The following is a 23,107-nucleotide window of genomic DNA, read 5'->3' as shown; positions in this document are numbered from 1 at the left end:
TTATTGTGAGTTAACTCTTTTAATTTGACATCATCTGACAACTGGCCTGGACTGAGATACAAACTTAGAACACAAAGTCAGTCCTCACCTCTGTGAAAAATAACTCTGTCTGAAATTAACGTACTTTGCCATATATACTGCTGGCTGAAAATATCCTGCTTTTTCATTTCCCAGAAATACGTTTTTAAAACATTTAATTGAAAAATTCTTTACTCTTGGTTGTTGCAGTGAAAGAATCCATTCATAATCTTTTTACGTTGTGATGTCTGAGGACCCTTAAGTATAATTGAAATTTTTATGTGATGAGTATCCCTTGATGAAGTTTGTTAGGAATCCTAGGACCAACTGCCCACTCACCATCAAGTGAGGGTTTTAGGCATTTAATTAAAATACAGACCCCTTTGCACAGATGTCTTGTTCCTGTGTTACTATTATGGTTGCAAAAATGTAAATAATTGAGAGGAATGTGTTTTGAATGTGTTAGTTTCTTTTTCTGACCTGGGGTTTTGTGTACACAAGGCTGCCTTCCAATATTTTTGCTGATTCTTTTTATGATTAAATCAATAGAGAAATAGCTATAAAATCCAAAAGAAAAATATTTATAAGGCTATCCAGTTAACTTAGTTTTCATTGATTTTTCATTTTTAATAATTTTTTATTTATATAAATGGAACAAATTTCATGTATCTCATACATACAGTTTTAGGTACATAATGACACTGCCTACCCCATTCTCCCTCCCTCTTTTGCTCCCATCCTTTTTCCCACTTCCTTTCTTATTTTTCTTTTAATTTTTGCGATAATATACTTTTTTTTTTCTTTGAAAACAAGTTTTATCATTAATCAAAGAAACACGTAAGGAAACAATGGAGTTGGGCACTTGGGCTTATCTAAAACTTATGAGATGTTAGATTATCTTCCACTTAATACACTAATACAAAGTAGATCTTTGAGAACAAGTTTTACTATTAACTCTCAATACAACTCTTTGAGGACAGAGGTCCTGCATGGGAAGTTAGTGCACAGTGAGTCCTGTTGTTAATTTAACAATGAACACTCTTATGTATGATGTCAGTGATTACCCAAGGCTTTTGACATGAGCTGCCTGGGGTATGGAAGCCTTTTGAATCCACAATCTCCGTCAGTATTTAGACAAGGCCATAAGCAAAGTGGACGTTCTCTCCTTCCTTTAGAGAAAAGTGCATCCTTTGATGGTCTCTTCTTTCCAATGGGGTCTCACTCACAGGGATCGTTCATGTAGGACATTTTTGCCAGAGTATTTTGTCTTTCCATGCCTGAAATGCTCTTGTGGGCTTTTTGGCCAGACCAGAATGCCTTAAGGGCTGGTTCTGAGGTCAGAGTGCTACTTTATGCCATTGTCTTTCTGAGTCTGCTGTGTGCACTGCTTCCTTTGTTGGAGCATTCAAGCCTTTTTAATTCTGTTATTATTACCAGATGATCCTATTTGTATGTTCGATTTAACACTTAATCCTATCTATATGATCATTTTAACACTTAATGCTATCCCTATGATCACTTTAACACTTAAAATGCCTTTTTTTTTTTTACCACCCCACTTATGGAGATTTGGGGTTCCAAGGCAAGTTTTAAACTGTACCCGTAAAGGTAAGTCTGTAGGAATATATGCAGAACTATACAGCTTTACAGTTACAGGTTTCATATACTTCATAATTACAACTTTAGGAACATGGTGATTCTTTCCACTGTGCCCACCCTCCCACCCACACTACCACCCCTCTTCCTCCTCCCTCTTATTCCCATTCTTATTTTTTACTAAGATCTATATTCAATTAACTTTATACACATATGATTAACTGTATGTTAAGAGTATAACAAATAGTATGAAAGAAAAGAAAAAACAGAAAACAAAAAGAAAGCAAAAAAGCAAAAAATTGTTCCTCAACAATTTGTAGTTTCTATCGTAGAATTCTGTATGCATCCTAAATGTTGAGGTAGTTGCATAGCCAATATTTGCAATAATTAAAATTAGTAGTGAAAAAATCTTTTCAACATGATTTATGAAGCTCATAAAAGTTAATGTACTTTTTAAAAAATGTTAGAATTATTTTCTCTTCATTTCTGCCTTTTTTAAAATTTTTAAAATTTTTTTGACAGGCAGAACCAGACAGTGAGAGAGACAGACAGAGAGAAAGGTCTTCCTTCCATTGGTTCACCCCCCAAATGGCCGCCACAGCCGGCACACTGCGCCGATCCAAAGCCAGGAGCCAGGTGCTTCCTCCTGGTCTCCCATGGGGTGCAGGGCCCAAGGACTTGGGCCATCCTCCACTGCCTTTCTGGGCCACAGCAGAGAGCTGGACGGGAAGAGGAGCAACTGGGACAGAATCCAGTGCCCCAACCAGGACTAGAACCCAGGATGCCGGCGCCGCAGAGGATTAGCCCAGTGAGCCGCGGCGCTGGCCCATTTCTGCCTTTTAAAAATGTTTATCTCTGAGGCAGAGACAGACAGAGAGAGCTCCCATCTGTTGGTTCACTCCCAAGATGCCCCATAGTGTTCGGACTAGGCCAAGCTGAAGCTGGGAGCCAGGAATGCAGCCTGTGTTTCCCATATGAGTGGCAGGACTGTAACCTGTGGAGCTGTCACAGCTGCCTTCCAGGGTCTGCCGTGGTAGGAAGCTGGAATTAAGAGCTAGAGCTGGGGATCAAACTCACGTGCTCCAGTGTGCAACAGGATGTCTCAGTCAGCATCTTGACCACTAGGCTAAATACCCACCATTTTTCTTTTTTAAAAGATTTATTTTCCCTTGTTCCAGTGATGTACACTAAAAATGGGTCATTGGTATGTACAGGCCGAAAGTATGAGGGAGTCTTCAAAAAGTTCATGAAAAATGGGTATTATGAAAAAAGCTGTATGGATTTCAAACTTACTTTTCTGTTGTCCACAACCTTTTTAAAGTACCCTTGTATCTAGTGATAATGCCTCCTCATCAACATCTAATAAGTATTTTTAATCACCATTTTTGTCTTAAAAAAATGTTTATTTCCATCTACTCGAAAGGCAGAGAGAGACAGAGATATATTCCATCTGCTGGTCCATTCCCCAAATGTTTTCAACAGCCAGGGCTGGGACAGCCCAAAACCAGGAGTCTGGAACTCCTTCCTGGTGACTCCCGTTGGTGGCAGGGGCCCCAGCACTTCAGCCAGCATCTGAAGCGGGATGCATCAGCAGGAAGCTGGATCAGAAGCAGAGCAGCCAGGTCTCAACTGTCACTCTGATATGGGATGTGGGTGTCCAGCAGGTTAACCCCTTGTACCACAATGCTGACTATTCCTTCTTAAATCAGCTGGTAACATTTGGAATTTACTTTAAAATATATTTAACATTAATGGCTCTGACTGCTGTTCTTCTTGCTCCAAGTGTTTACATAACATGCCCCAACAATAAAACACGAAATTCTTAGGTTATATAAAATAAAAAGCTCTTCAGCTGATCTGCTTTAAGTATAAAACAATCTAAAAAACACTGGAAGCAAGTCCAAGGCTTTGACTTTTATGTAGTGTGCTGAGTAACAATACTCTTACAGAACTTCAACAGAAATCTTGTTTCAAGTTCTTCAGAAACAGTCAAAAAGCCCTATCTAGAGAAATTTATAACTTGTCTTTCTGTATTGCTAGTTCATCAGAATAGTCCTAAATTCATACTCTTGTTTGCCATAAAAGTAGTTCCACTGTTAGAATGAAATACCTGTATCCCTAGAGATGGGATGTTGCAGGCCTTCTAGATCAACCTCTTGTATGACATATCTACACTTTTTCCATAGTCCTGCCAAAATGTCCAGGTATTCTTGAGTATCAGTAGTCAGTAGTCAAAGAATATGAATTGTTTGTATTTTTAATTTGATTTTCCTCTGCATGTGTATCATCCACATGACAGCCTTATGACACTTCCTTCAGTGTAACTTGAAGAAATAGGCCTGGCAGATGTGGCTGTGCCTCTGTGTTTACCTGTTGAAGCACAAAGTAAAAAACCTGTGATTCAGGAAATTAAATTTCCTCACTCAAATACAGTTTCACTCTAACACAATTTAAGTCTGAATAGGAAACTGAGTAACTTATTAAACTTAAAAATCTTTGACAAATGTAATGTTTTGATTTTATATTTTTAATAACTATAAGCCCCTGTGAGTAAATCACTTTTATTATAGGTTGCATTTGTGGTAAGTTTTTAATGCCTTACTTTTTGTAATACCTTATTTTTCTATTTTAAATCATAGATGCAATAAAAACAAACAACTGCAGTAAAATACAAACACTGCCAATGTATTTTGAGAAAGTTACAGTTCCCCCTACTCCTACCCTACACACACCTGTCCCAGGTACGTAAGAGTTCAGTGTATAACTTTAGATTTCTTCCAAAAGCTTTTAAGTAAATGTTTGAGTTGTGGAAAGACTCCTGTATTAAATTAACTTCTTGGATAGGTTTTAAAGTAACTCCAAGTGTCCCTCAATGCCTACATGGTAACATCTGTGCCGTGATGGGATGCATGGGAAAACACATAGTTTACTTTCCCTCTTTTTAAAATATGCTTCATTTTGAGTTTAACAAACTGAGGGTTGATGTTTCTTAAGTGGGATTACAAATTAATTTTCCGTTTGGTATTTTCTCACATTCTTATAGTTTTTTAAACAGAATTTGATATTAACAGCCAGTCCAATACTGAGTAATGACTTTTCAGTAAGGGATCTCTAAAACCTATATCCATCCATCCATCCATCCATCATTCGTCCATCTACCTACCTATCAGTGTTTGGGTTTGCATGCTGTTTACCAAGGGATACAGTGAAGAAAACAAGAGACAAGGTACCTGCCCTTATGGACCTCACATTCTAGCAGAGAAGACAACCAGTGAACAAGAGAAGCTATGTGAAGTTAGCCCAGTGAGTGGAGATGGGAGTCTTGAAAAGATTTCCTGAGCGAGTGACATTTGTGTGGAGCTCTGAGCTACCAGTTTGGAAGATAATGTAGTAATCCTGGGGAGAGATGTACGTCTTGGTGGTAGGATGAGTGGATGTTGGTTGAAAGGTTGACAATAATTCCAGGTCTGTTTTAGAGGTGACATATAACTTTAAAATTAGATATGAAGGGGAAAAGGAGAAGGTGGAATTGGTAACAAACCGCATTGTAGTAACCCCTAATGTATGCAATTATTCTGTTACAAAAAAGGTTTCATCCTTGCAAGATAGACGCCATCCCTCCCCCTTTCACAGACTACAAAACAGAGAAACACAGATAGCTCACATCTGAAGTAGTCAAGCCAAGATTTAGTCTGAGTCCAGCTTTCTGAAGATGCATTCTCAGGTGGCGTGTTTACATTGGTTGAAGGGCATTCACATTAGGAAGCACATGGACAGAAAACTCTAGTGTTAGATGATAGTGAAATGAGAGTGTTTGTTAGTTTTGTGATACAGAAATAAAGTAACTCTTGAACTGTGCCTTGATTATTCAAGAACATTCTATCAGTTGATGGGACTACTTTGAAACTTTACACCCAGCATGGTCTGTTTAGGAAGAAGAGGTTCTCAGTTGATAACAGAATAAATACAAAAACTTCTCAGCATGGCTTTCAAAGTTTCTTAATTGCTGCCCTGGCCAACTTTTTCTTTCCTGGTTTCACTCTAGCCCAGTTGCTCCTTTCTCCCAGCCCCTGCTGCTCCTTGTAACTAATATAGTCTCATCAGCCTGCCTTTGGACTGCTCTCTGTATACCTATCATTCCAGTGAAGACCCCATTGTTTCACATTTGTTGTGACCTCACCCCATTTCAGTGTCAGGATTGCTGTTATGTAACTTTAACATATATCATATTAATCATTAGCATATTTCAATGTGTGTACTGCCTCTCTATAAGGTTATAACCTCTTGGGGATAGCAATAAAGGGAAAAACGACTTGATTTGATTCTGCCTTTTAGCAAAACTGTCGGAGGATTCTTAACAGGGAGCGCCAGTTTGTGTTTCTGTGGGAATTTAGATGAGTATCACTTTTGCCTTTAAAGATTTAATTTATTTATTTGAGAGGCAGAGTTACAGAGAGAGAAGGGGAGACAGACAGGAAGGTCTTCATCTGCTGGTTCACTCCCCAAATGGCTGCAACAGCCACAGCTGTGCCAGTCTGAAGCCAGGAGCCAGGAGCTTCTTCCAGCTCTCCTGTCTGGGTGCAGGGGCCTAAGCTCTTGGGCCATCTTCCACTGCTTTCCCAGGCCATAAGCGGAGAGCTGGGTTGGTAGAGGATCAGGTGGGACACAAACCGGTGCCCATATGGGATGCCTACTATGCCCCAGCACTGGCCTCTGAATATCACTTTTAAAGAGTGAGGATTCTTGAATGAAATGGCTTTACTAGTTGATGTGTTTTAGTTTAAAAGGATCTACAGGTATAGTGATTCTAACTCATTCTTTATTGACATAGATAAAGGAGGAAGGTAGATGAATTCTGCCCTCAGGAGTGAGACAGAGAATGAGTAATGCCTTGTGAAAGAAGAATATTCTTAGGACAGCCCCCCATACAGAACACCTTTGTTTACTTGTCACTTGAAGGCTGCACCTTCTGTGATTTTTGAACCTATTTCGTTTCCAAGACTTAACTTTGTTTCTTACAGTTCTCTTTAGGAAATAGCAATGACAACCCCAAATAATAAATTGTTGCATTTTAGAGGACTGATGTATGTACAAATATAAGTGACACTTGGAAAATGGTTTCATTGTCCCACATCTCAGAATGAAATTCCAGGAGCAAGGTCAGCAGGAATGAGGGTGATTGATGGTTCATGGAAACCAGAATTATATTAAGGTTCAGCCACATATTAGGTGTTAAGTGCATAGTAGGTGCCAGCACGTTTTACATTGATAGAAGTCTCTGTCCTGAAATAACACATAAAATTTACCATTTCATAAAGGTGTCAATTAAAGGAAAAAAATCCTGAATGTTTAGTGAGATAAATTCTACCCTTTGGATATTACTTCTTGGGAGCTGTTGTATATATAAGTAGATTAACCTGTATGTTGAGTGTAACATGTTTATTACTCTCTCTGTATACTTATGTACTGCTGCTTTGCTCCTGTTAACTTGCCTTTTTTTTTTTTTTTGAGCTTTTTCTCATGAGTTTCTTACATTAAAAGCTTAAAATTACATAAGCCTCTAACATAGGGGAAGCCTTTTCCTTTGACTTTTTTATTCAGAATTTTTGTAAAGAATAGTTTTGTCACAGTCAAAGGATTTTGGGATGAAAAACCTTTGTCTCTGCCACACTGTGTGTCAACTTGGTTAAATCGACATTTCAAGTTCAACATTTCAAGTTCTTAAATGGAATCATTTTTTGAAGTCATACTATTTTAAAGACTAAGTGAGATAATATACAGAACTGCCTAGGTCAATGATTGGTACATCAAACATGCCCAGAATAAACACACTTCTAAAATAAGGAGACTGTGGAGAGAGGATGTAAAATGTGTCCAGCACCAAGAGGCTTTCTGCCATTTAAATAGTGATAATTATTTTGTATTTTGATTCTTAGGCTAACAACTATGTTTACTATTTTGATCTTGTTTCAGAAGGGCATTAATACTTTTCTATTCAATGAAATGTTTCAGACTGAACAAATAGTACCACAGTTTTTATGTTCTTTTTGTAGAAATCTTCTGTTTATTAGCTGGCAGTGTACAGTCAGCCATCACTTAACAGTGGAGTAAGTTCTGAGAAATGTGTAGTTAGGTGATTTTGTCATTGTGGGACCATCACAGCGTATACTTAGACAAACCCACGCGGTGTATGTCAGTCACTCAGTGCAATCAAGAGACACAATAAGAGATGTAGAAGGCATAACATGCATACTTTTACAGAAAACTGTTTTTGCAAGTAAAAGGGATCTACTGTAATGATTAAAAAGTATAGTAAAAAAGTAACAGTTGTTTATCATTATTTTCAGTTATTATATAGTGTATGTAATAATGCTATCCTTTTGTACTGTGGGCAGCATAGTGAGTTTGTTTATATCAGCATCACCCCAAACATGTAAGTAATGTGTTGCATTGCTCCACCACCTCATGATGGTATGATGCTATGAAGTCACAAGGCTGTGGGAGTTTTTCAGCTTTGTTACTGTCTGATGGGACCACCATTGTATATACGTGGTCTGTCATTGACCAAATTGTTGTTACATGGCTTATGACTTCATTTCACTGACATAAAAATAGATTTAAGGGCCGGCGCCACGGCTCACTAGGCTAATCCTCCGCCTAGCGGCGCCGGCATGCCGGCTTCTAGTCCCAGTCGGGGCGCCGGATTCTCTCCCGGTTGCCCCTCTTCCAGGCCAGCTCTCTGCTGTGGCCAGGGAGTGCAGTGGAGGATGGCCCAAGTCCTTGGGCCCTGCACCCCATGGGAGACCAGGAAAAGCACCTGGCTCCTGGCTCCTGCCATCGGATCAGCGCGGTGCGCCGGCCGCGGCGGCCATTGGAGGGTGAACCAACGGCAAAGGAAGACCTTTCTCTCTGTCTCTCTCTCTCACTGTCCACTCTGCCTGTCAAAATAAATAAATAAATAAATAAATAAATAAATAAAAAAAAAGAAAAAAATAGATTTAAAATTTCATTTCAAATTATTTTAAAAGTAGTTAAATTATAAATTATATATATGTGTGTGTATATATATATTATACATATAAAATCTTACTCAAATTCTTTATAGCTTCATTTCTTTGTAATCAGGGACTTTGAGGGGAAGAGGGTGGCAAACAGACTAGGCAGTTATGTCTTTTATCCATTTTTTAAAGATTTATTTATTTATTTGAAAGTCAGAGTTACACAGAGAGAGGAGAGGCAGAGAGAGAGAGAGGTCTTCCATCCGATTGTTCACTTCCCAATTGGCAGCAACTGCCGGAGCTGCGCCCATCCGAAGCCAGGAGCCAGGGGCTTCTTCCCTGTCTCCCTCGTAGGTGCAGTGGCCCAAGGACTTGGGCTATCTTCTACTGCTTTCTCAGGCCATAGCAGAGAGCTGGATCAGAAGTGGAGCAGCTGGGTCTTGAAGTGGCACCCATATGAGATGCTGGCGCTTCAGGCCAGGGCGTTAACCTGCTGCGCCACAGCGCCAGCCCCACTTAACAGAATTTTTTTTAATAACAAAATTTACTTTAGTGGATAGTAGCACCAACTGAACAATCTAGGCATGGTTTCTATGTTCCGTCAATAATGTAAAGTAGTTTACATCATCTCATATGTTTCACCCAAAGCCTGTGAGAAGTTACTATTAATGCAGTCACTTTATAAGTACAGAGATAAATATGGACAGGCTAGGTATCATGTTCTCATGAAGATTTATTTGTTTATTTGAAAGAGTTACAGAGAAAGAGAGAGAAATCTTCTATCCATTGGTTCACTCCCCAGACGGCTGCAGCTTCCAGGGCCGAGCAAGGCTGAAGCTAGGAGCCAGGAGCTTCTTTCAGGTCTCCCTTCTGGGTGACAGGGGCCCAAACACTTGGTCCATCTGCTGCTGCTTTTCCCAGGCCGTTAGCAGAGAGCTGAATCAGAGGTGGAGTAGCCAGGACAGAACCGGTGCCCATATGGGAAGCTGGTGTTGCAGGCAGCGGCTTTACTCATAACACCACAACACCAGCCCCTAAAATTCAACTTTTAATTCAAGTCTGGTACTTTGAAGCCTGTGCTGTTATATATTTCTGTTAGCCATCACAAAACACACCAAACACCGGAGTAAGGGAAAGAGTTTATTGGGGAAAACTCAGTAGAGTGAAGGGAAGGGGCGAAGAGGGAAAAAGAGAGGAGACTGTTAAGAGAGAGAGACAGAGAGGAGAGAGGAGACAAGAGGAGGAGAGGAGCCAAGAGACTGGCCCTTTTAAAATTTTGCCTGAGGCCGGGCAGGGAAGCCTGAGCAGTGAATCCCATTAGGATGGGGGTGGAGCTTGGCACAGGTAAGTTGGGCCATGTGGCTACCTGGCTTTCAGCAATGACGGCGGGAACCGGGGAATAGGATGTAAATCAGGGTGTAGATTGTGCAATAGATAAAACTGTACCAGTTTCCTAACATGTGCTGTTATTGACTTTGACACCATATGTAGAGCAGAAAAAAATTTTTCCTTTATCCTCCTCGGTTAGGTGGCTAGGAATTCTGACTTAAATGGACAAAAGAGATTAACAGGAGGAAGAAACACAAATTTGGTTAATATTTCTACATGCATAAGAGCCTTGTAAAAGAAATGAAAGCCCAATAAATGGCTTATATATAACTTTAACAAAGGGTGACAAATAGTGAAGAAGTGACTAGACAAAGGAAAATGGATTTGGGGCTCCTAAAGGTTGTATACAAAGGAGAAAATGCAAGATAGTTAACTCTTGTTTAGTAAGGCTTGTTTTGCAAATGGAAAATCACTCACCTTTGCTTGGGGCTGGGGTGAGAGTGTTGAGATAGCTCCTCTGTATCTGCTCTTTCTCAGTTGCCTTCAGAGTAATTCTTAGGCTACACCAGGATATGTTAGAGTGTTTTATTCTAATCTCTCAAAAGCAGCCTTTGTATTCATGGACAGTGAAAGTTGTTATTTTAAAGAGCAACAGAAGGAGGGAGAGACATAGACTTTCTAGCTGTTGGTTTACTCTCCAAATGGCTGCAAAAAGCAGATCTGGGCTAGGCCAAAGCCAGGAGCCAAGAACTCCATCCTGGTCTTCCACATAGATGGCAGAGGTTCAGGTAGTTGGGCCATCGTATTCTACTGCCTTTCCAGGTGCATTAGCAGGGAGCTGGATCTGAAGTGGAGCAGCCTGGACTAGAACTGGTGCTCTGATACAGGATGACAGCGTCATAAGAGGTGGCTTAACTCACTGTGCCATGACACCTTCCCCAACAATAAAAGTTTTTAAAGAGTATGTAGATCTTGGGGCTGGTGCTGTGGCATAGCGGGTAAAGCCGCCGCCTGCAGTGCTGGCATCCCATATGGGCACCGGTTTGAGACCCTGCTGCTCTACTTCCCATCCAACTCTCTGCTATGGCCTGGGAAAAATGGCCCAAGTCCTCGGGCCCCTGCTCCCGCGTGGGAGACCCGGAAGAAACTCTTGGCTCCTGGCTTCGGACCAGTGCAGCTCTGGCCATTGCGGCCAATTGGGGAGTGAACCAGCTGGTAGACGACTTCTCTCTCTCTCTCTGCCTCTCCTTCTCTCTCTGTGTAACTCTGACATTCAAATAAATAAAACAACAACAAAAAGAGTTAGGTAGATCTCAAGTTTTGCATGCTGAAAGTAAGTGGACATTTTTGAGATAAATACAGAAAATTTGTGGAAAATGTAGATTATCTTTTAAATCCATTTTCCCACAGAGATTTTGAAATTCTCCTGTATTTTTTAAAAGATTTTACTTATTCATTTGAGAGGTAGAGTTAACAGAGAGAGAGAGAGAAAAGATCTTCCATCCACAGGTTCATTCCCCAAATGGCTGCAATGGCTGGAGCTGGGCCAATCTGAAACCAGGAGTTTCTTCCAGGTCTCCCATGTGGGTGCAGGGGCCCAAACACTTGGGCCATCTTCCACTGCTTTCCCAGGCCATTAGAGACCTGTATTGGAAGAGGAGTAGCCAGGACATGAACCTGCACCAGTATGGGATGCTAGTGCCACAGGTGAGGCTTAACCTGCTATGCAACAGCACAAAGCCCCTTCTCTTGTATTTTTTAACCAGGAAAGAATGACCTGTATTTTTGCCCCTCTGACGTTGTTACTTTAGATTCTGTTTTACTACCTGCTTAGGCTACTTTTGAATATAAAAGTACAAGCTTAATGACTCAGAAAACATCTGCTGAAAACCATCTGGGTGCTAGTCCCTGCCAAGAGGAGCTAATAGGCCATAGGGGAATATGACTTGTAAATGGGTATGCCCAGTGTATCATTGGTATTCTGATAGGACAGTCAGGGAGCCTGTGGTGCAGAGGAGGGAGTCATGACTCTGGGATCTGGGTTAGAAGGTAGAACAGGTTGAGTGTGCAGGCAAGTAGGTTATGAGGAAAAATTGACTTAGAAATAATTATAGTGAGGTAGTGCAGGAAGACTTATAGGCAATTGTACAATGATTTCATAGTTTATATATTTGGATATTTTGTAAGTTCTTAAGAACTATTTTAAATTTTTTATGTATTTTGAAAGCCTGTTTTCCTTCTTTTTTTATTTTTTAAATATTTATTCTATTTATTTGAATGACAGAGTTACAGAGAGAGGTAGAGATGGAGGTCTTTCCATCTCTGGTTCACTCCCCAGATGGCTGCAACAGCCAGAGCTGTGCCGATCCAAAGCCAGGAGCTTCTTCCTGGTCTCCCACGTGGGTGCAGGGGCCCAAGCACTTGGGCTTTCTGCTGCTTTTCCAGGCCATAGCAGAGAGCTGGATCCGAAGAGGAGCAGCCGGGACTAGAACCGGCACCCATATGGGATGCTGATGCTTCAGGCCAGGGCTTTAACCACTGCACCACAGTGCCAGCCCCGAAAACCCATTTTCTTAAGTGAAAAGTTTTCTTCCCTTTCATATTAGTAAACTAAAAACCAAACAAGTAACTTTTCCACTTTAGTGAATGGAAGAAATTTGGTAAATTTTAGAATGAAATGTGTGTTCATTTTTGGAACCTTGGAAATAAAAAACCTTAAAAATTGTGTGCTTGTGATTGGAAACATTGTAATCAAGCAGTCCCTTCTCTGCTTAATCAACTCTATCCAAAGTACTTATAAATGATTTGCAGCTTTACAGAAAGATTTAGAGTTCATCGTCTCACTTTGCTTTCAGATTTTTTAAAGTTTTAATGTCAAGAGTGGCTCTTTCTAACTTCTTATTTCTGTTGAGTTCCAGAGTTGTAGTTTTATGACAACTGAAAAAATGTAGAGGCTGTCAGCTCAGATACCTACTTTAAGATCCTAAATCATTTTGTCAGAAGCTTGCCATCTTCTTTTACATTTCAGTTGGAATAGCTTTTACTGAGCATATCATCTTTTCAAGGACTGAATTGGTTTTTCTGTAGCTTTTGTTACTGTGTAAGTGACCTCACAGGTGAACTGCCTTTTCCTCCTCCCTTTTACCCAGTTGAATGCATTACTTATACTTTACCACTGGAGATCTGTTTTAAATGCTGAGCAAATTTAACCATGTTGTTGAAATAGTCAACACAAAGTACTGAAAATACTACTTGTTTAGAAACCCTTTGATGGTGAGAAAAATTAGTCTTATGGGGGTTACAGATCTGAAATTTTTTTAACTTGGTGTAAATACTTTAGTTGTTGCATTAATAAATCATTTGAGTTCTGTTTGCACTTTATAAATACTTTTTATTTTATTTTTTATTTTTTTTGACAGGCAGAGTGGACAGTGAGAGAGAGAGAGACAGAGAGAAAGGTCTTCCTTTGCCCTTGGTTCACCCTCCAATGGCTGCTGCGGCTGGCGCGCTGCGGCTGGCGCACCACACTGATCCAATGGCAGGAGCCGGGTACTTCTGGTCTCCCATGGGGTGCAGGGCCCAAGTACTTGGGCCATCCTCCACTGCACTCCCAGGCCACAGCAGAGAGCTGGCCTGGAAGAGGGGCAACTGGGACAGAATCCGGCGCCCCGACCGGGACTAGAACCCGGTGTGCCGGTGCCACAAGGCGGAGGATTAGCCTAGTGAGCCGCGGCCCAGCCTATACTTTTTGAAAGGTTTGAGACAATTCATTGGCAGAAGTAAGAGTATCTACTAAGAAGATGACTGTTTTCCACATGCTTGTTTCTAAAATCAAAAGCAGCAAATTGTGGCATTTTATGGCTACCAGGAAGGTTAGTAAATGGGTTAAGGCCAAAGAATGGAGATGTATAATATCCGCCCCCCCCCCTTTTTTTTAATATTTATTTGAAAGGCAGAGTTAGCGAGACACACAGAGATCTTCCATTTGCTGGTTCACTCTCCAGATAGCCACAATGGCCAAGGGTGGGCCAGGCTGCAGCCTGGAGCCAGGAGCTTAATCCAGATATCGCACATGGGTGGCAGGGTCCCAAACAATTGTCCCATCTTCTCCAAGGCCACAAGCAGGGAGCTGGATTGCAAGTGGAGCAGCTGGGACATGAACCAGTGCCTGTTTGGGATGCCAGTGATTTAGGCTGCAGCTTTACCATCTACGTCGTAACGCCAGCCTGGAGATATATAATATTCTTAAGTGGGTGGTGCTCTTACCGATCATGGATCTTTGAATAAGGAATTTTTTTTAAGATTTATTTATTTATTTGAAAGTCAGAGTTACAATCAGAAAGAAGGAGAGGCAGAGGCAGAGACAGAGAGAGAGAGAGATCCAAAGATAGGAGCCAGGAGCTTCTTCTTGGTCTTCCACATGGGTGTAGAGGCTCAAGGACTTGGGCCATTTTCTGCTGCTTTCCCAGGCCATAGCAGAGAGCTGGATGGGAAGTAGAGTAGTCGGGACTCAAACTGGTGCCCATCTGGGATGTTGGCACTGCAGGCGGCAGCTTTACCCACTACACCACAGCGCGGGCCCCAGGAAATCGGTTTTTATATGCTTCCACTTACATGCTCCTAGTGCCAGTGTGTATATTGCACGTTCTCATTTTATCCTGACATTAGATGACTATGTTTAATCTCTGCTTTTCTGTCCCTCTTTACCACGTTTGTTTTTTGTTAAAATGAGATATAACTGTATAAAATACCGAATTTGTACTTCTGTTTTTCTGTGATTGACGCTATAATCCTGGGAAAACAAAATGCCTTTTTATAGCTTGTTTACCACTTACCTTCAAAGGCTGCCAGCTAGCAATCTCTTAGCTCAGCTCTGCAGGAAAGAGAGCCTCTCAGATGGTTCAAGTATTGCTGTTGCCTTCAGCTTGGGAGCCAGGCATGTCTCAAAAAAACATGGATACCCTATCTAAGAAAGTTAGCCAGAAATACTCTGCCATGTATCTGCAGTACTTGTGAATCCAGTGAGGACTCAGTGTTGGGGCAGTCCTAGCTCATTGGTGGAAGATTGGGGATTGTTCATAAGCTGTCCACTTTAATCCCGTCCAAACTGTTGATTTAATCATTTATGCCATGAATAAGCTTTACTAACAACAACAAAAAGCATTGGGTAGATACTCTTAACACATTATGTACACAGCATTGTGCAGCGCTCCAGGAAGGAAAACTCTGAATCCCTGACCTCCAAAACTTCACATCATCTAGCTGCATTTATGTGGGAAGATGTTGGGTTAATGTCCTTTTCTCTCCTGTTAAGATAATGAGTAGTGTCATGAGTGAAAGATAGACCTATGGACAAGAAAGATGTAAAAATCCTTAGCTTATTTATAATCTGCGTAATCCTTGATGACATGATACAGAAACAAAATGTCCTGAATTTGAAAACTACTACCATGAACAGTCATTTCCTTTGAAGTCTTTGTCATTGCACTCCAGTTTCTTTTATTTATTATGACATATCACAGACATATAACACAGCAGAAAGACTGCTGAACACCCTCATAGCCAGCATTCAGTGTAAGAAATAAAAAGTGATGGGTGGATTGGAGGCCCACTGTGTGTCAGCTCCTTGCTGGGACTGCAGACTGTCCTCCTGAACTCCGTTCTTGATGGAAATGCAGGCCCTGACCGCCGAGCCATGTCTCACTGGCACTTACAGAGTCAAGTTTTGATCCTTATCATGTTCAGAAGGCATTCTGGGTCAGAGCCCTACTGATCTTGCTTTAGTCCCCCAACTCCTCTGCCTGAGTTTTAGGTGTGAAACTATTCGATGTACCCAAGCAGGCCTCCAAAGGTAACCACTTCTGTTTGGTCTTGTTTCTATGACCCTTTTCCAGCTTAATCTCATCCGCCAAAATCATGTTTAATAACTGCTCTGTAGTGTACAGCTCTTTGTAATAAAATGTACAGTTAATTATGTGCATGTCTGTTCCACTAGACTGTAGATTCTTTAAAGGAAGATTTAGTTTTTGAATAGTGTTTTATATTAAATGCTGTTGTAGTTTTCTCATGAGGACATTTCTTATTCTATTCTGCTTTATGGCCATTAACCTGCCCTATACTTAACTACTTTATAAACAAGATATTCATGATGCCTTAGATTCCTAAGAGAAATCAAATTTTTGTTAACAGTAGATGGGAATATTCATTACATTAATTTTTGTCAGTTTTTTCACATTGTCTTATTTTGCACATTATAATAGTACAGTTTAAAATATTAAAGCATTGTTTCTTTTTGTTTTATCTTTTAGATATTGCTATATGGAGATTTGCCAAAAAATAAAGAAAATATAATATATTTAGCAAATCATCGAAGCACAGGTTTGTATATCAGTTGCATGGAACTTAGGTTTTTGTACAAATGGTAGATGGGCATTCAAAATAATGTCCTTATATATTTAAACAAAGTGGGTTGTTAAATCATGAAACTTTTTAAGCAGGTATTATACCTGTCCTTGTTTGTTTGTGTTTTTGTGACTTTACTTTATTCAAGAATGTGCAAGCATGCATTGTCCTAAACTTAGCTGCTTTTTCTGATGGATGTTAATAAGCTCTGTTCTTACTTTCTTATTTCTTTGAATATCTGTTTCAATATCTATTAGTTCTTATTGTACATTATGTTATTAGAAGTAGAATTGTTGATTCAAAGGTTATATGCATTTTATATTTTTTTTTATTAAGCTGCATGCTGGTTATATTCATTTCCTGAACACAGTATTAGTTACTCATGTCTGCATTTCATTTTGCCTCTTCAGATGTGTTTGGTTTAATTCTAGCTTGCTATTCTTCTATCAGAGGAATCACAGAAGACTGGTTTTCAGTGTAGTGCACTATATACTTTAAATTAATTAAGATACTTTTTTTTCATTTTCAATTATCTTTATATACAGAAGATCAATTTAATACATACTAAGTAAAGATTTCAACAGTTTGCACCCACACAGAAACACAAAGTGTAAAGTACTGTTTGAGTACTAGTTATAGCATTAATTTACATTGTACAACACATTAAGGACAGAGCTCCTACATGGGGAGTAAGTGCACAGTGACTCCTGTTGTTGACTTAACAATTGACACTCTTGTTTATGGCATCAGTAATCACCCTAGGCTTTTGTCATAAGTTGCCAAGGCTATGGAAGCCTTTTGAATTCGCCAACTCCGATCTTATTTAGACAAGTAATAATCAAAGTGAAAGTTCTCTCCTCTCTTCAGAGAAAGGTACCTCCTTCTTTGATGGCCCGTTCTTTCCCCTGGGATCTCACAGAGATCTTTCATTTAGTTTTTTTTTGCCAAAGTAAAGGTACTTTTTAAAAAAATTTTTTTTATTTTTATTTTTTATTTTTTGACAGGCAGAGTTAGACAGTGAGAAAGAGAGAGAGAGACAGAGAGAAAGGTCTTCCTTCCTTTGGTTCACTCCCCAAATGGCCGCTACGGCCAGCACGCTGTGCCGATCCGAAGTCAGGAACCAGGTGCTTCCTCCTGGTCTCCAATGCAGGTGCAGGGCCCATGCACTTGGGCCATCCTCCACTGCCTTCCTGGGCCACAGCAGAGAGCTGGACTGGAAGAGGAGCAACCGGGATAGAATCTGGTGTCCCAACCAGGACTAGAACCCAGGGTGCCAGTGCCCCAGGCGGAGGATTAGCCAAGTGAGCTGCGGCGCCAGCCAAAGTTAAGGTACTTTTAAAAGACTTTTTTTTTTTTTTTTGACTGGCAGAGTTAGACAGTGAGAGAGAGAGAGACAGAGAGAAAGGTCTTCCTTTGCCATTGGTTCACCCTCTAAAGGCCACCGCGGCTGGCGTGCTGCGGCCTGCGCACCACGCTGATCTGAAGCCAGGAGCCAGGTGTTTCTCCTGGTCTCCCATGCGGGTGCAGGGCCCAAGGACTTGGGCCATCCTCCACTGCACTCCTGGGCCACAGCAGAGAGCTGGCCTGGAAGAGGGGCAACTGGGACAGAATCCGGCGCCCCGACCGGGACTAGACGCCAGTGTGCTGGCGCTGCAAGGCGGAGGATTAGCCTAGTGGCACCGGCCTAAAAGACATTTTAAAATAATTTGGAGTCACAAGAACTTACAGAAATAGTACATTGAGCCAGTGACCCCAAATTTCCCCCAGTGGTAACATCATATATGAAGGTACTTTGAAAAGGTCATGGAAAAAGAGAATTGAAAGGGTAACTTTATTTTGCTATAGAAGTTTTTGAATCTATGAATGGTTTCTTTTCATAATATGCATTTTTCCATGATCTTTTTGAACACCCCTCATATAACTGAAGTGTACTATTAACACTAGGAAACTGACACAAATACTAAGAGTCACAGCAGAATCTCTCAGAAAACGTAATTAGCAGAAAGACCACTTCAAGGGCTGCTTGCTGTTCAATTGTTACTTTGAGTTAGGCCTCTACTAGGCCTGCCAGAATAAATGAGTTTCCTGCGCTGCAGTTCAGAACTGGCATGTAAATTACTGTCTCTCCTCCCTTGTTTTTGCATGGCACATTTTGCTGTCTTAGCCTTCTCAGTTTCTGTTAGCTTATTTCTCTGCAGAGTCAGCAAGGGTACGGTGGTATTCCTTCCCCTCGTCCTTCTTTAACTATCTCCTTTTGACACTGTTTACCTTTTTAATCTCATGAAATGCTCCTCCTTTTTTCTTTTTTGTTTGGATGGCAAATTTGTTGACTAACATTGTGTGTGGTGTGTTAACTACCATGAAACGGCATAGCTTTCATGTCTGAGAGACGCTGGTTCATGAGCTATCCTGCAGTAGGCTGTGTGTCAGTGGGAGGACTACTCAAACTCTCCCTGCCTTATCTACTGGTCAGAGTTCTTAGGCAGTTTCATAGGCCATCTCATAATCTCCATGGAGGGCCTGGCTCCTGGGTGGCATTTAGCAGCAATAATGACGATCAGAATAGCTAGCCATTGGCCTGGTGCTGGATCCATGGTAATCAGTGCTTCTGCTATAGTAATCTCTTTTAGACCACACACTACCCTTCTGAATTAGAACGATGTAGATGAGAAAAGTAAAGCTTGCTGCTTCCCCTCACTGCTCTCTGTTCCTCTCTTCCACCAAGTTAATGGGAACAATGACACTGCTTTGACTGCATCACCACTAGAGATTCTTACATAGCTATATATATATTGGTATCTTATGAATAGTTTTTAAAGATTTATTTATTTGAAGGAGAGAGTGACATAGAGATAGAGAGATCTTCATCTGTTGGTTTACTCCCTGAATAGTTGCAACAGTGGGACTTGGGCCAGTTATAGCTCATTGTTCTATCTGGGTCTTCTGTGTGGGTGGCGTGGACCCGAGTACTTGGGCCATCTTCGGCTGCTTTCCTGGGCACAGAGAGCTGGAACAGAAGCAGAGCAGCTAGAGCTGGAACCAGTGCTCTGATCTGGGATGCCAGCATTGCAGGTGGCATCTTAGTTCACTGCCACAATGCTGGGCCCCTTATCAGTAATTTTTGTAAAGGTAATATACAAGGATACTCCAGGAAGTTTCTGGAAAATGAAATGAAAAGGTAAGCTTATTTCAATGTAAAAAAAAATTGAAAGTTTATGGATGTAAGGTCTTCAAAAAGTTTGTGAAAAGCACAATTATCTTTTTTTTTTTAAGATTTATTTTATTTATTTGAAAGAGTTACAAAGAGAGGTAGAGACACAGAGGTCTTCCATCCACTGGTTCACTCCCCAGATGGCTGCAACAGCTGGAGCTGTACCGATCCGAAGCCAAGAGCCAGGTGCTTCTTCCAGGGTCTCCCACATGGGTACAGGGGCCCAAGGACTTGGGCCATCTTCTACTGCTTTCCCAGGCCACAGCAGAGAGCTGGACTGGAAGAGAAGCAGCCGGGACTAGAACTGGTGCCCATATGGAATGCCGGCACTTCAGGCCAGGGCTTTAACCCGCTGTATCACAGCGCCAGCCCCACACACATTATCTTAAAACCATGAACAGATTTTTAAATTTTTGCATAAAAATAAACATCTTTTAATTCCATTTTTTGTGAACTTTTCAAAGTATGCTCATGTTACCCTGACCTCTGTAATCAGCTGTAATCCAGTGTCACCTATCTGAAACCTAGCTGAGAATTAAGAGTAAGGGTTAATTTCACCAGCATATATCGGTGGCACAAATTTTATGTCCTTTGTTTATGTTCTTGCATGTTTCCACTAAAAATTTCAAGTTTAAGGCCATAGCCCAGAACAGTTTATTGTGAATATGGCGTACTTTGGAAATCTTGTTCTTGGAAGATACATCCAAGGACATAATATAATCATACTCTTTTTTTTTTTTTTTTTTTTTTTTTTTTTTTTTTTTTTGACAGGCAGAGTGGACAGTGAGAGAGAGAGACAGAGAGAAAGGTCTTCCTTTGCCATTGGTTCACCCTCCAATGGCCGCCACGGCTGGCGCGCTGCGGCCGACGCACCGCGCTGATCCGATGGCAGGAGCCAGGTACTTATCCTGGTCTCCCATGGGGTGCAGGGCCCAAGCACTTGGGCCATCCTCCACTGCACTCCCAGGCCACAGCAGAGAGCTGGCCTGGAAGAGGGGCAACCGGGAGAGAATCCGGCGCCCCGACTGGGACTAGAAGCCGGTGTGCCGGCGCCACAAGGCGGAGGATTAGCCTAGTGAGCCGCAGCGCCGGCCCATACTCGTTTTAATATAAAATATGGTTTTAAATTCCCTCAAATTTAAAAAATAATTATTGAAGAGAAAGATGCCAAATCTGGTCATTAGCGTTGTGTCCCAAGGATGTTAAGTTCCACATTATATTTTGGCCTTGGAACTGTACAGAGCCATAGAGAAGTAGTCCTTGGAATTTATTCACAGTCTGTTTACTTTTCATTAGGTACAGTTGTAACAAGGTTGGTTATATGGTTTCCAGTTAGAAAGAGATGTGTTTATCAGTGATAAATATATTTAATTTAAATTATTTGATTACATTAGATAGAAGTAGCTAGAGGGCAGGCTTTTTGTTTTGTTTTGTTTTTAGAGATTTATTGTATTTTTTTGAAAGAGTTACAGAGAGAGGTAGAGAAAGAGAAAAAGGTATTCAATCCACTGGTTCATTCCCCAGATGGCCTCAACAGCTGGAGCTGTACCGATCCGAAGCCAGGAGCTTCTTCCGGGTCTCCTATGTGGGTGCAGGGGCCCGAGGACTTGTGACATCTTCTACTGCTTTTTTAGGCCATAGCAGAGAGCTGGACTGGAAGAGGAGCAGCCGGGACTAGAACCGGCACCCATATGGGATGCCGGTGCTTCAGGCCAGGGCTTTAACCTACTGCACCATAGCACCGGCCCCTGAGGGCAGGCTTCTATGGGAAGTTATGTACTTTAGAGAAAAGTTATCATTGATACCCAAAAGTGTATGTATCTCAGACCAAAGACATAGCTGCCAGGGATTGCTCACTAGAGAAGAGAAACTTTACAGGCCTCACTTTGCTTATTGGAAGCCGTGGCAACTTATGTGATTATAGTAATCATGTCTTAAATCATCAAGAGAAAGGTAATTTGTGAATGATAACCCCTGAATAAAAATATATCTACAGTAATTGATATTTTTCTCCATCTTTGGGATATCTGTCTAGGACAGTGCATTGTTTGAAGCATTTGACATGGCTGAGAGTTAATAATTTTGTGGTCTGTGGAGAACTCTCCCCTTTCATTAAAACTATTGTAGTTCCTATAAATTGCTGGCTTTTATTTCACACAGTATTTTATTTATTTATTTTATTTATTTATTTTTTTTTTGGGACAGGTAGAGTTAGACAGTGAGAGACAGAGAGACAGAGAGAAAGGTCTTCCTTTTTCCGTTGGTTCACCACTCAAGTGGCCACTACTGCTGGCGCGCCGATCCAAAGCCGGGAGCCAGGTGGCTCCCTCCTGGCCTCCCATGTGGGTGCAGGGCCCAAGGACCTGGGCTTTATTTACTTATTTGAAAGGCAGAGTTAGAGGGAGAGGGAGAGAGAGAGAGAGAGAGAGAGAGAGAGAGAGAAGGAGAGACATAGAAAGAAGGAGAGAGGGGAGAGACATAGAAAGAGAGAGAAGGAGAAACATAGGAGAGAGAAAGAGAAGGAGAGACATAGAAAGAAGGAGAGAGGGGAGAGACATAGAAAGAGAGAGAGAAGGAGAAACATAGGAGAGAGAGAGAGAAGGAGAGACATAGAAAGAAGGAGAGAGAGACAAAGGGAGCGAGAGAGAGGGAGAGAACTTCCCATCTGCTGGTTCACTCCCCAAATTGCTGCAATGGCCAGGGCTGGGCCAGGCCAAAACCAGGAGCCTGAAACTCCATCTGGGTCTCCCATGTGGGTGGCAGAGGCCCAAGTATTTGGGCCATCTTCCACTGCTTTCCCAGGCACATTTTCAGGAAACTGAATTGGAAGTAGAGCAGGTGGGACTTGAACTGCTGCTACATGGGATGCTGGGATCAAAGGTGGCAGTTTCATCTTCTGTACCACAATACCAGCCCTCTTCCTACAATATTTATTTTTATTTTTTTTACTTACAATATATTTTTAAAACATTTTCTCTCTCTAATTTATTACACTTGTTCTCATTTCCATGGCCCTGAGTACACCTGTGATGCTGGGACTATATTCCTCTCACAGACTCAGCAATTTTCTTTTCAAGTTCACTATCCTTATATTCATCTGTAGACACTAGACCACATTTCATTTTTATACTTTCATTCCCACCAAGAGATAGGGCAGTTTGCAGCCATTTACTTTTTAAATCCAAGTTTCTGATTCTGAAGCCTTTATCCGTTGTCATCTTCATCTAAATCCCTCTAAATTGTCTTCTGCACATTTGCTGATTGCTGTCCCTTGGCTTTGGCAAAGGACCAATCCTTTTGTTTGAAAGCTCAGCTTTAGTTTATTTGTTCTAGGAAGTTTTTCATTGCTGTTGGTAACTCACTCACACCTTGTTAATCTTGATAATAGCATACCTATAATCATATAGTTGTAGTTATTAACTTCCTGGGACCCTGTCTGTAGGTTCCCATGTGCCTTGCACAGTGGCAAGGCATGTGAGTCTTTGTTGGAACGCCTTATATCCTTTACTGTGTCCTAAAGTGTCCTTGGCTTTTATTGTACATATACGAGTAT

At 41.2% G+C, this 23,107-nt stretch overlaps 1 protein-coding gene across 2 annotated transcripts in view; it reads left to right on the top strand.

Moving 5' to 3' along the window:
* The window catches only part of AGPAT5 (1-acylglycerol-3-phosphate O-acyltransferase 5), a 62,638-nt gene that overhangs the window by 2,267 nt on the left and 37,264 nt on the right, over nucleotides 1-23,107 (top strand). For both annotated transcript variants that reach the window (XM_008274179.3, XM_051832695.2), the window contains exon 2: nucleotides 16,250-16,319. In XM_008274179.3, the coding sequence (XP_008272401.2) occupies nucleotides 16,250-16,319 (70 nt within the window). The remainder of the gene's footprint in view (nucleotides 1-16,249; nucleotides 16,320-23,107) is intronic.

Source organism: Oryctolagus cuniculus, chromosome 8, assembly GCF_964237555.1.
Source record: "Oryctolagus cuniculus chromosome 8, mOryCun1.1, whole genome shotgun sequence".
Taxonomy (NCBI): Eukaryota; Metazoa; Chordata; class Mammalia; order Lagomorpha; family Leporidae; genus Oryctolagus; species Oryctolagus cuniculus.
The sequence above is the reverse complement of the archived record's forward strand: the minus strand, read 5'-3'. Positions and strand labels throughout refer to the sequence as shown.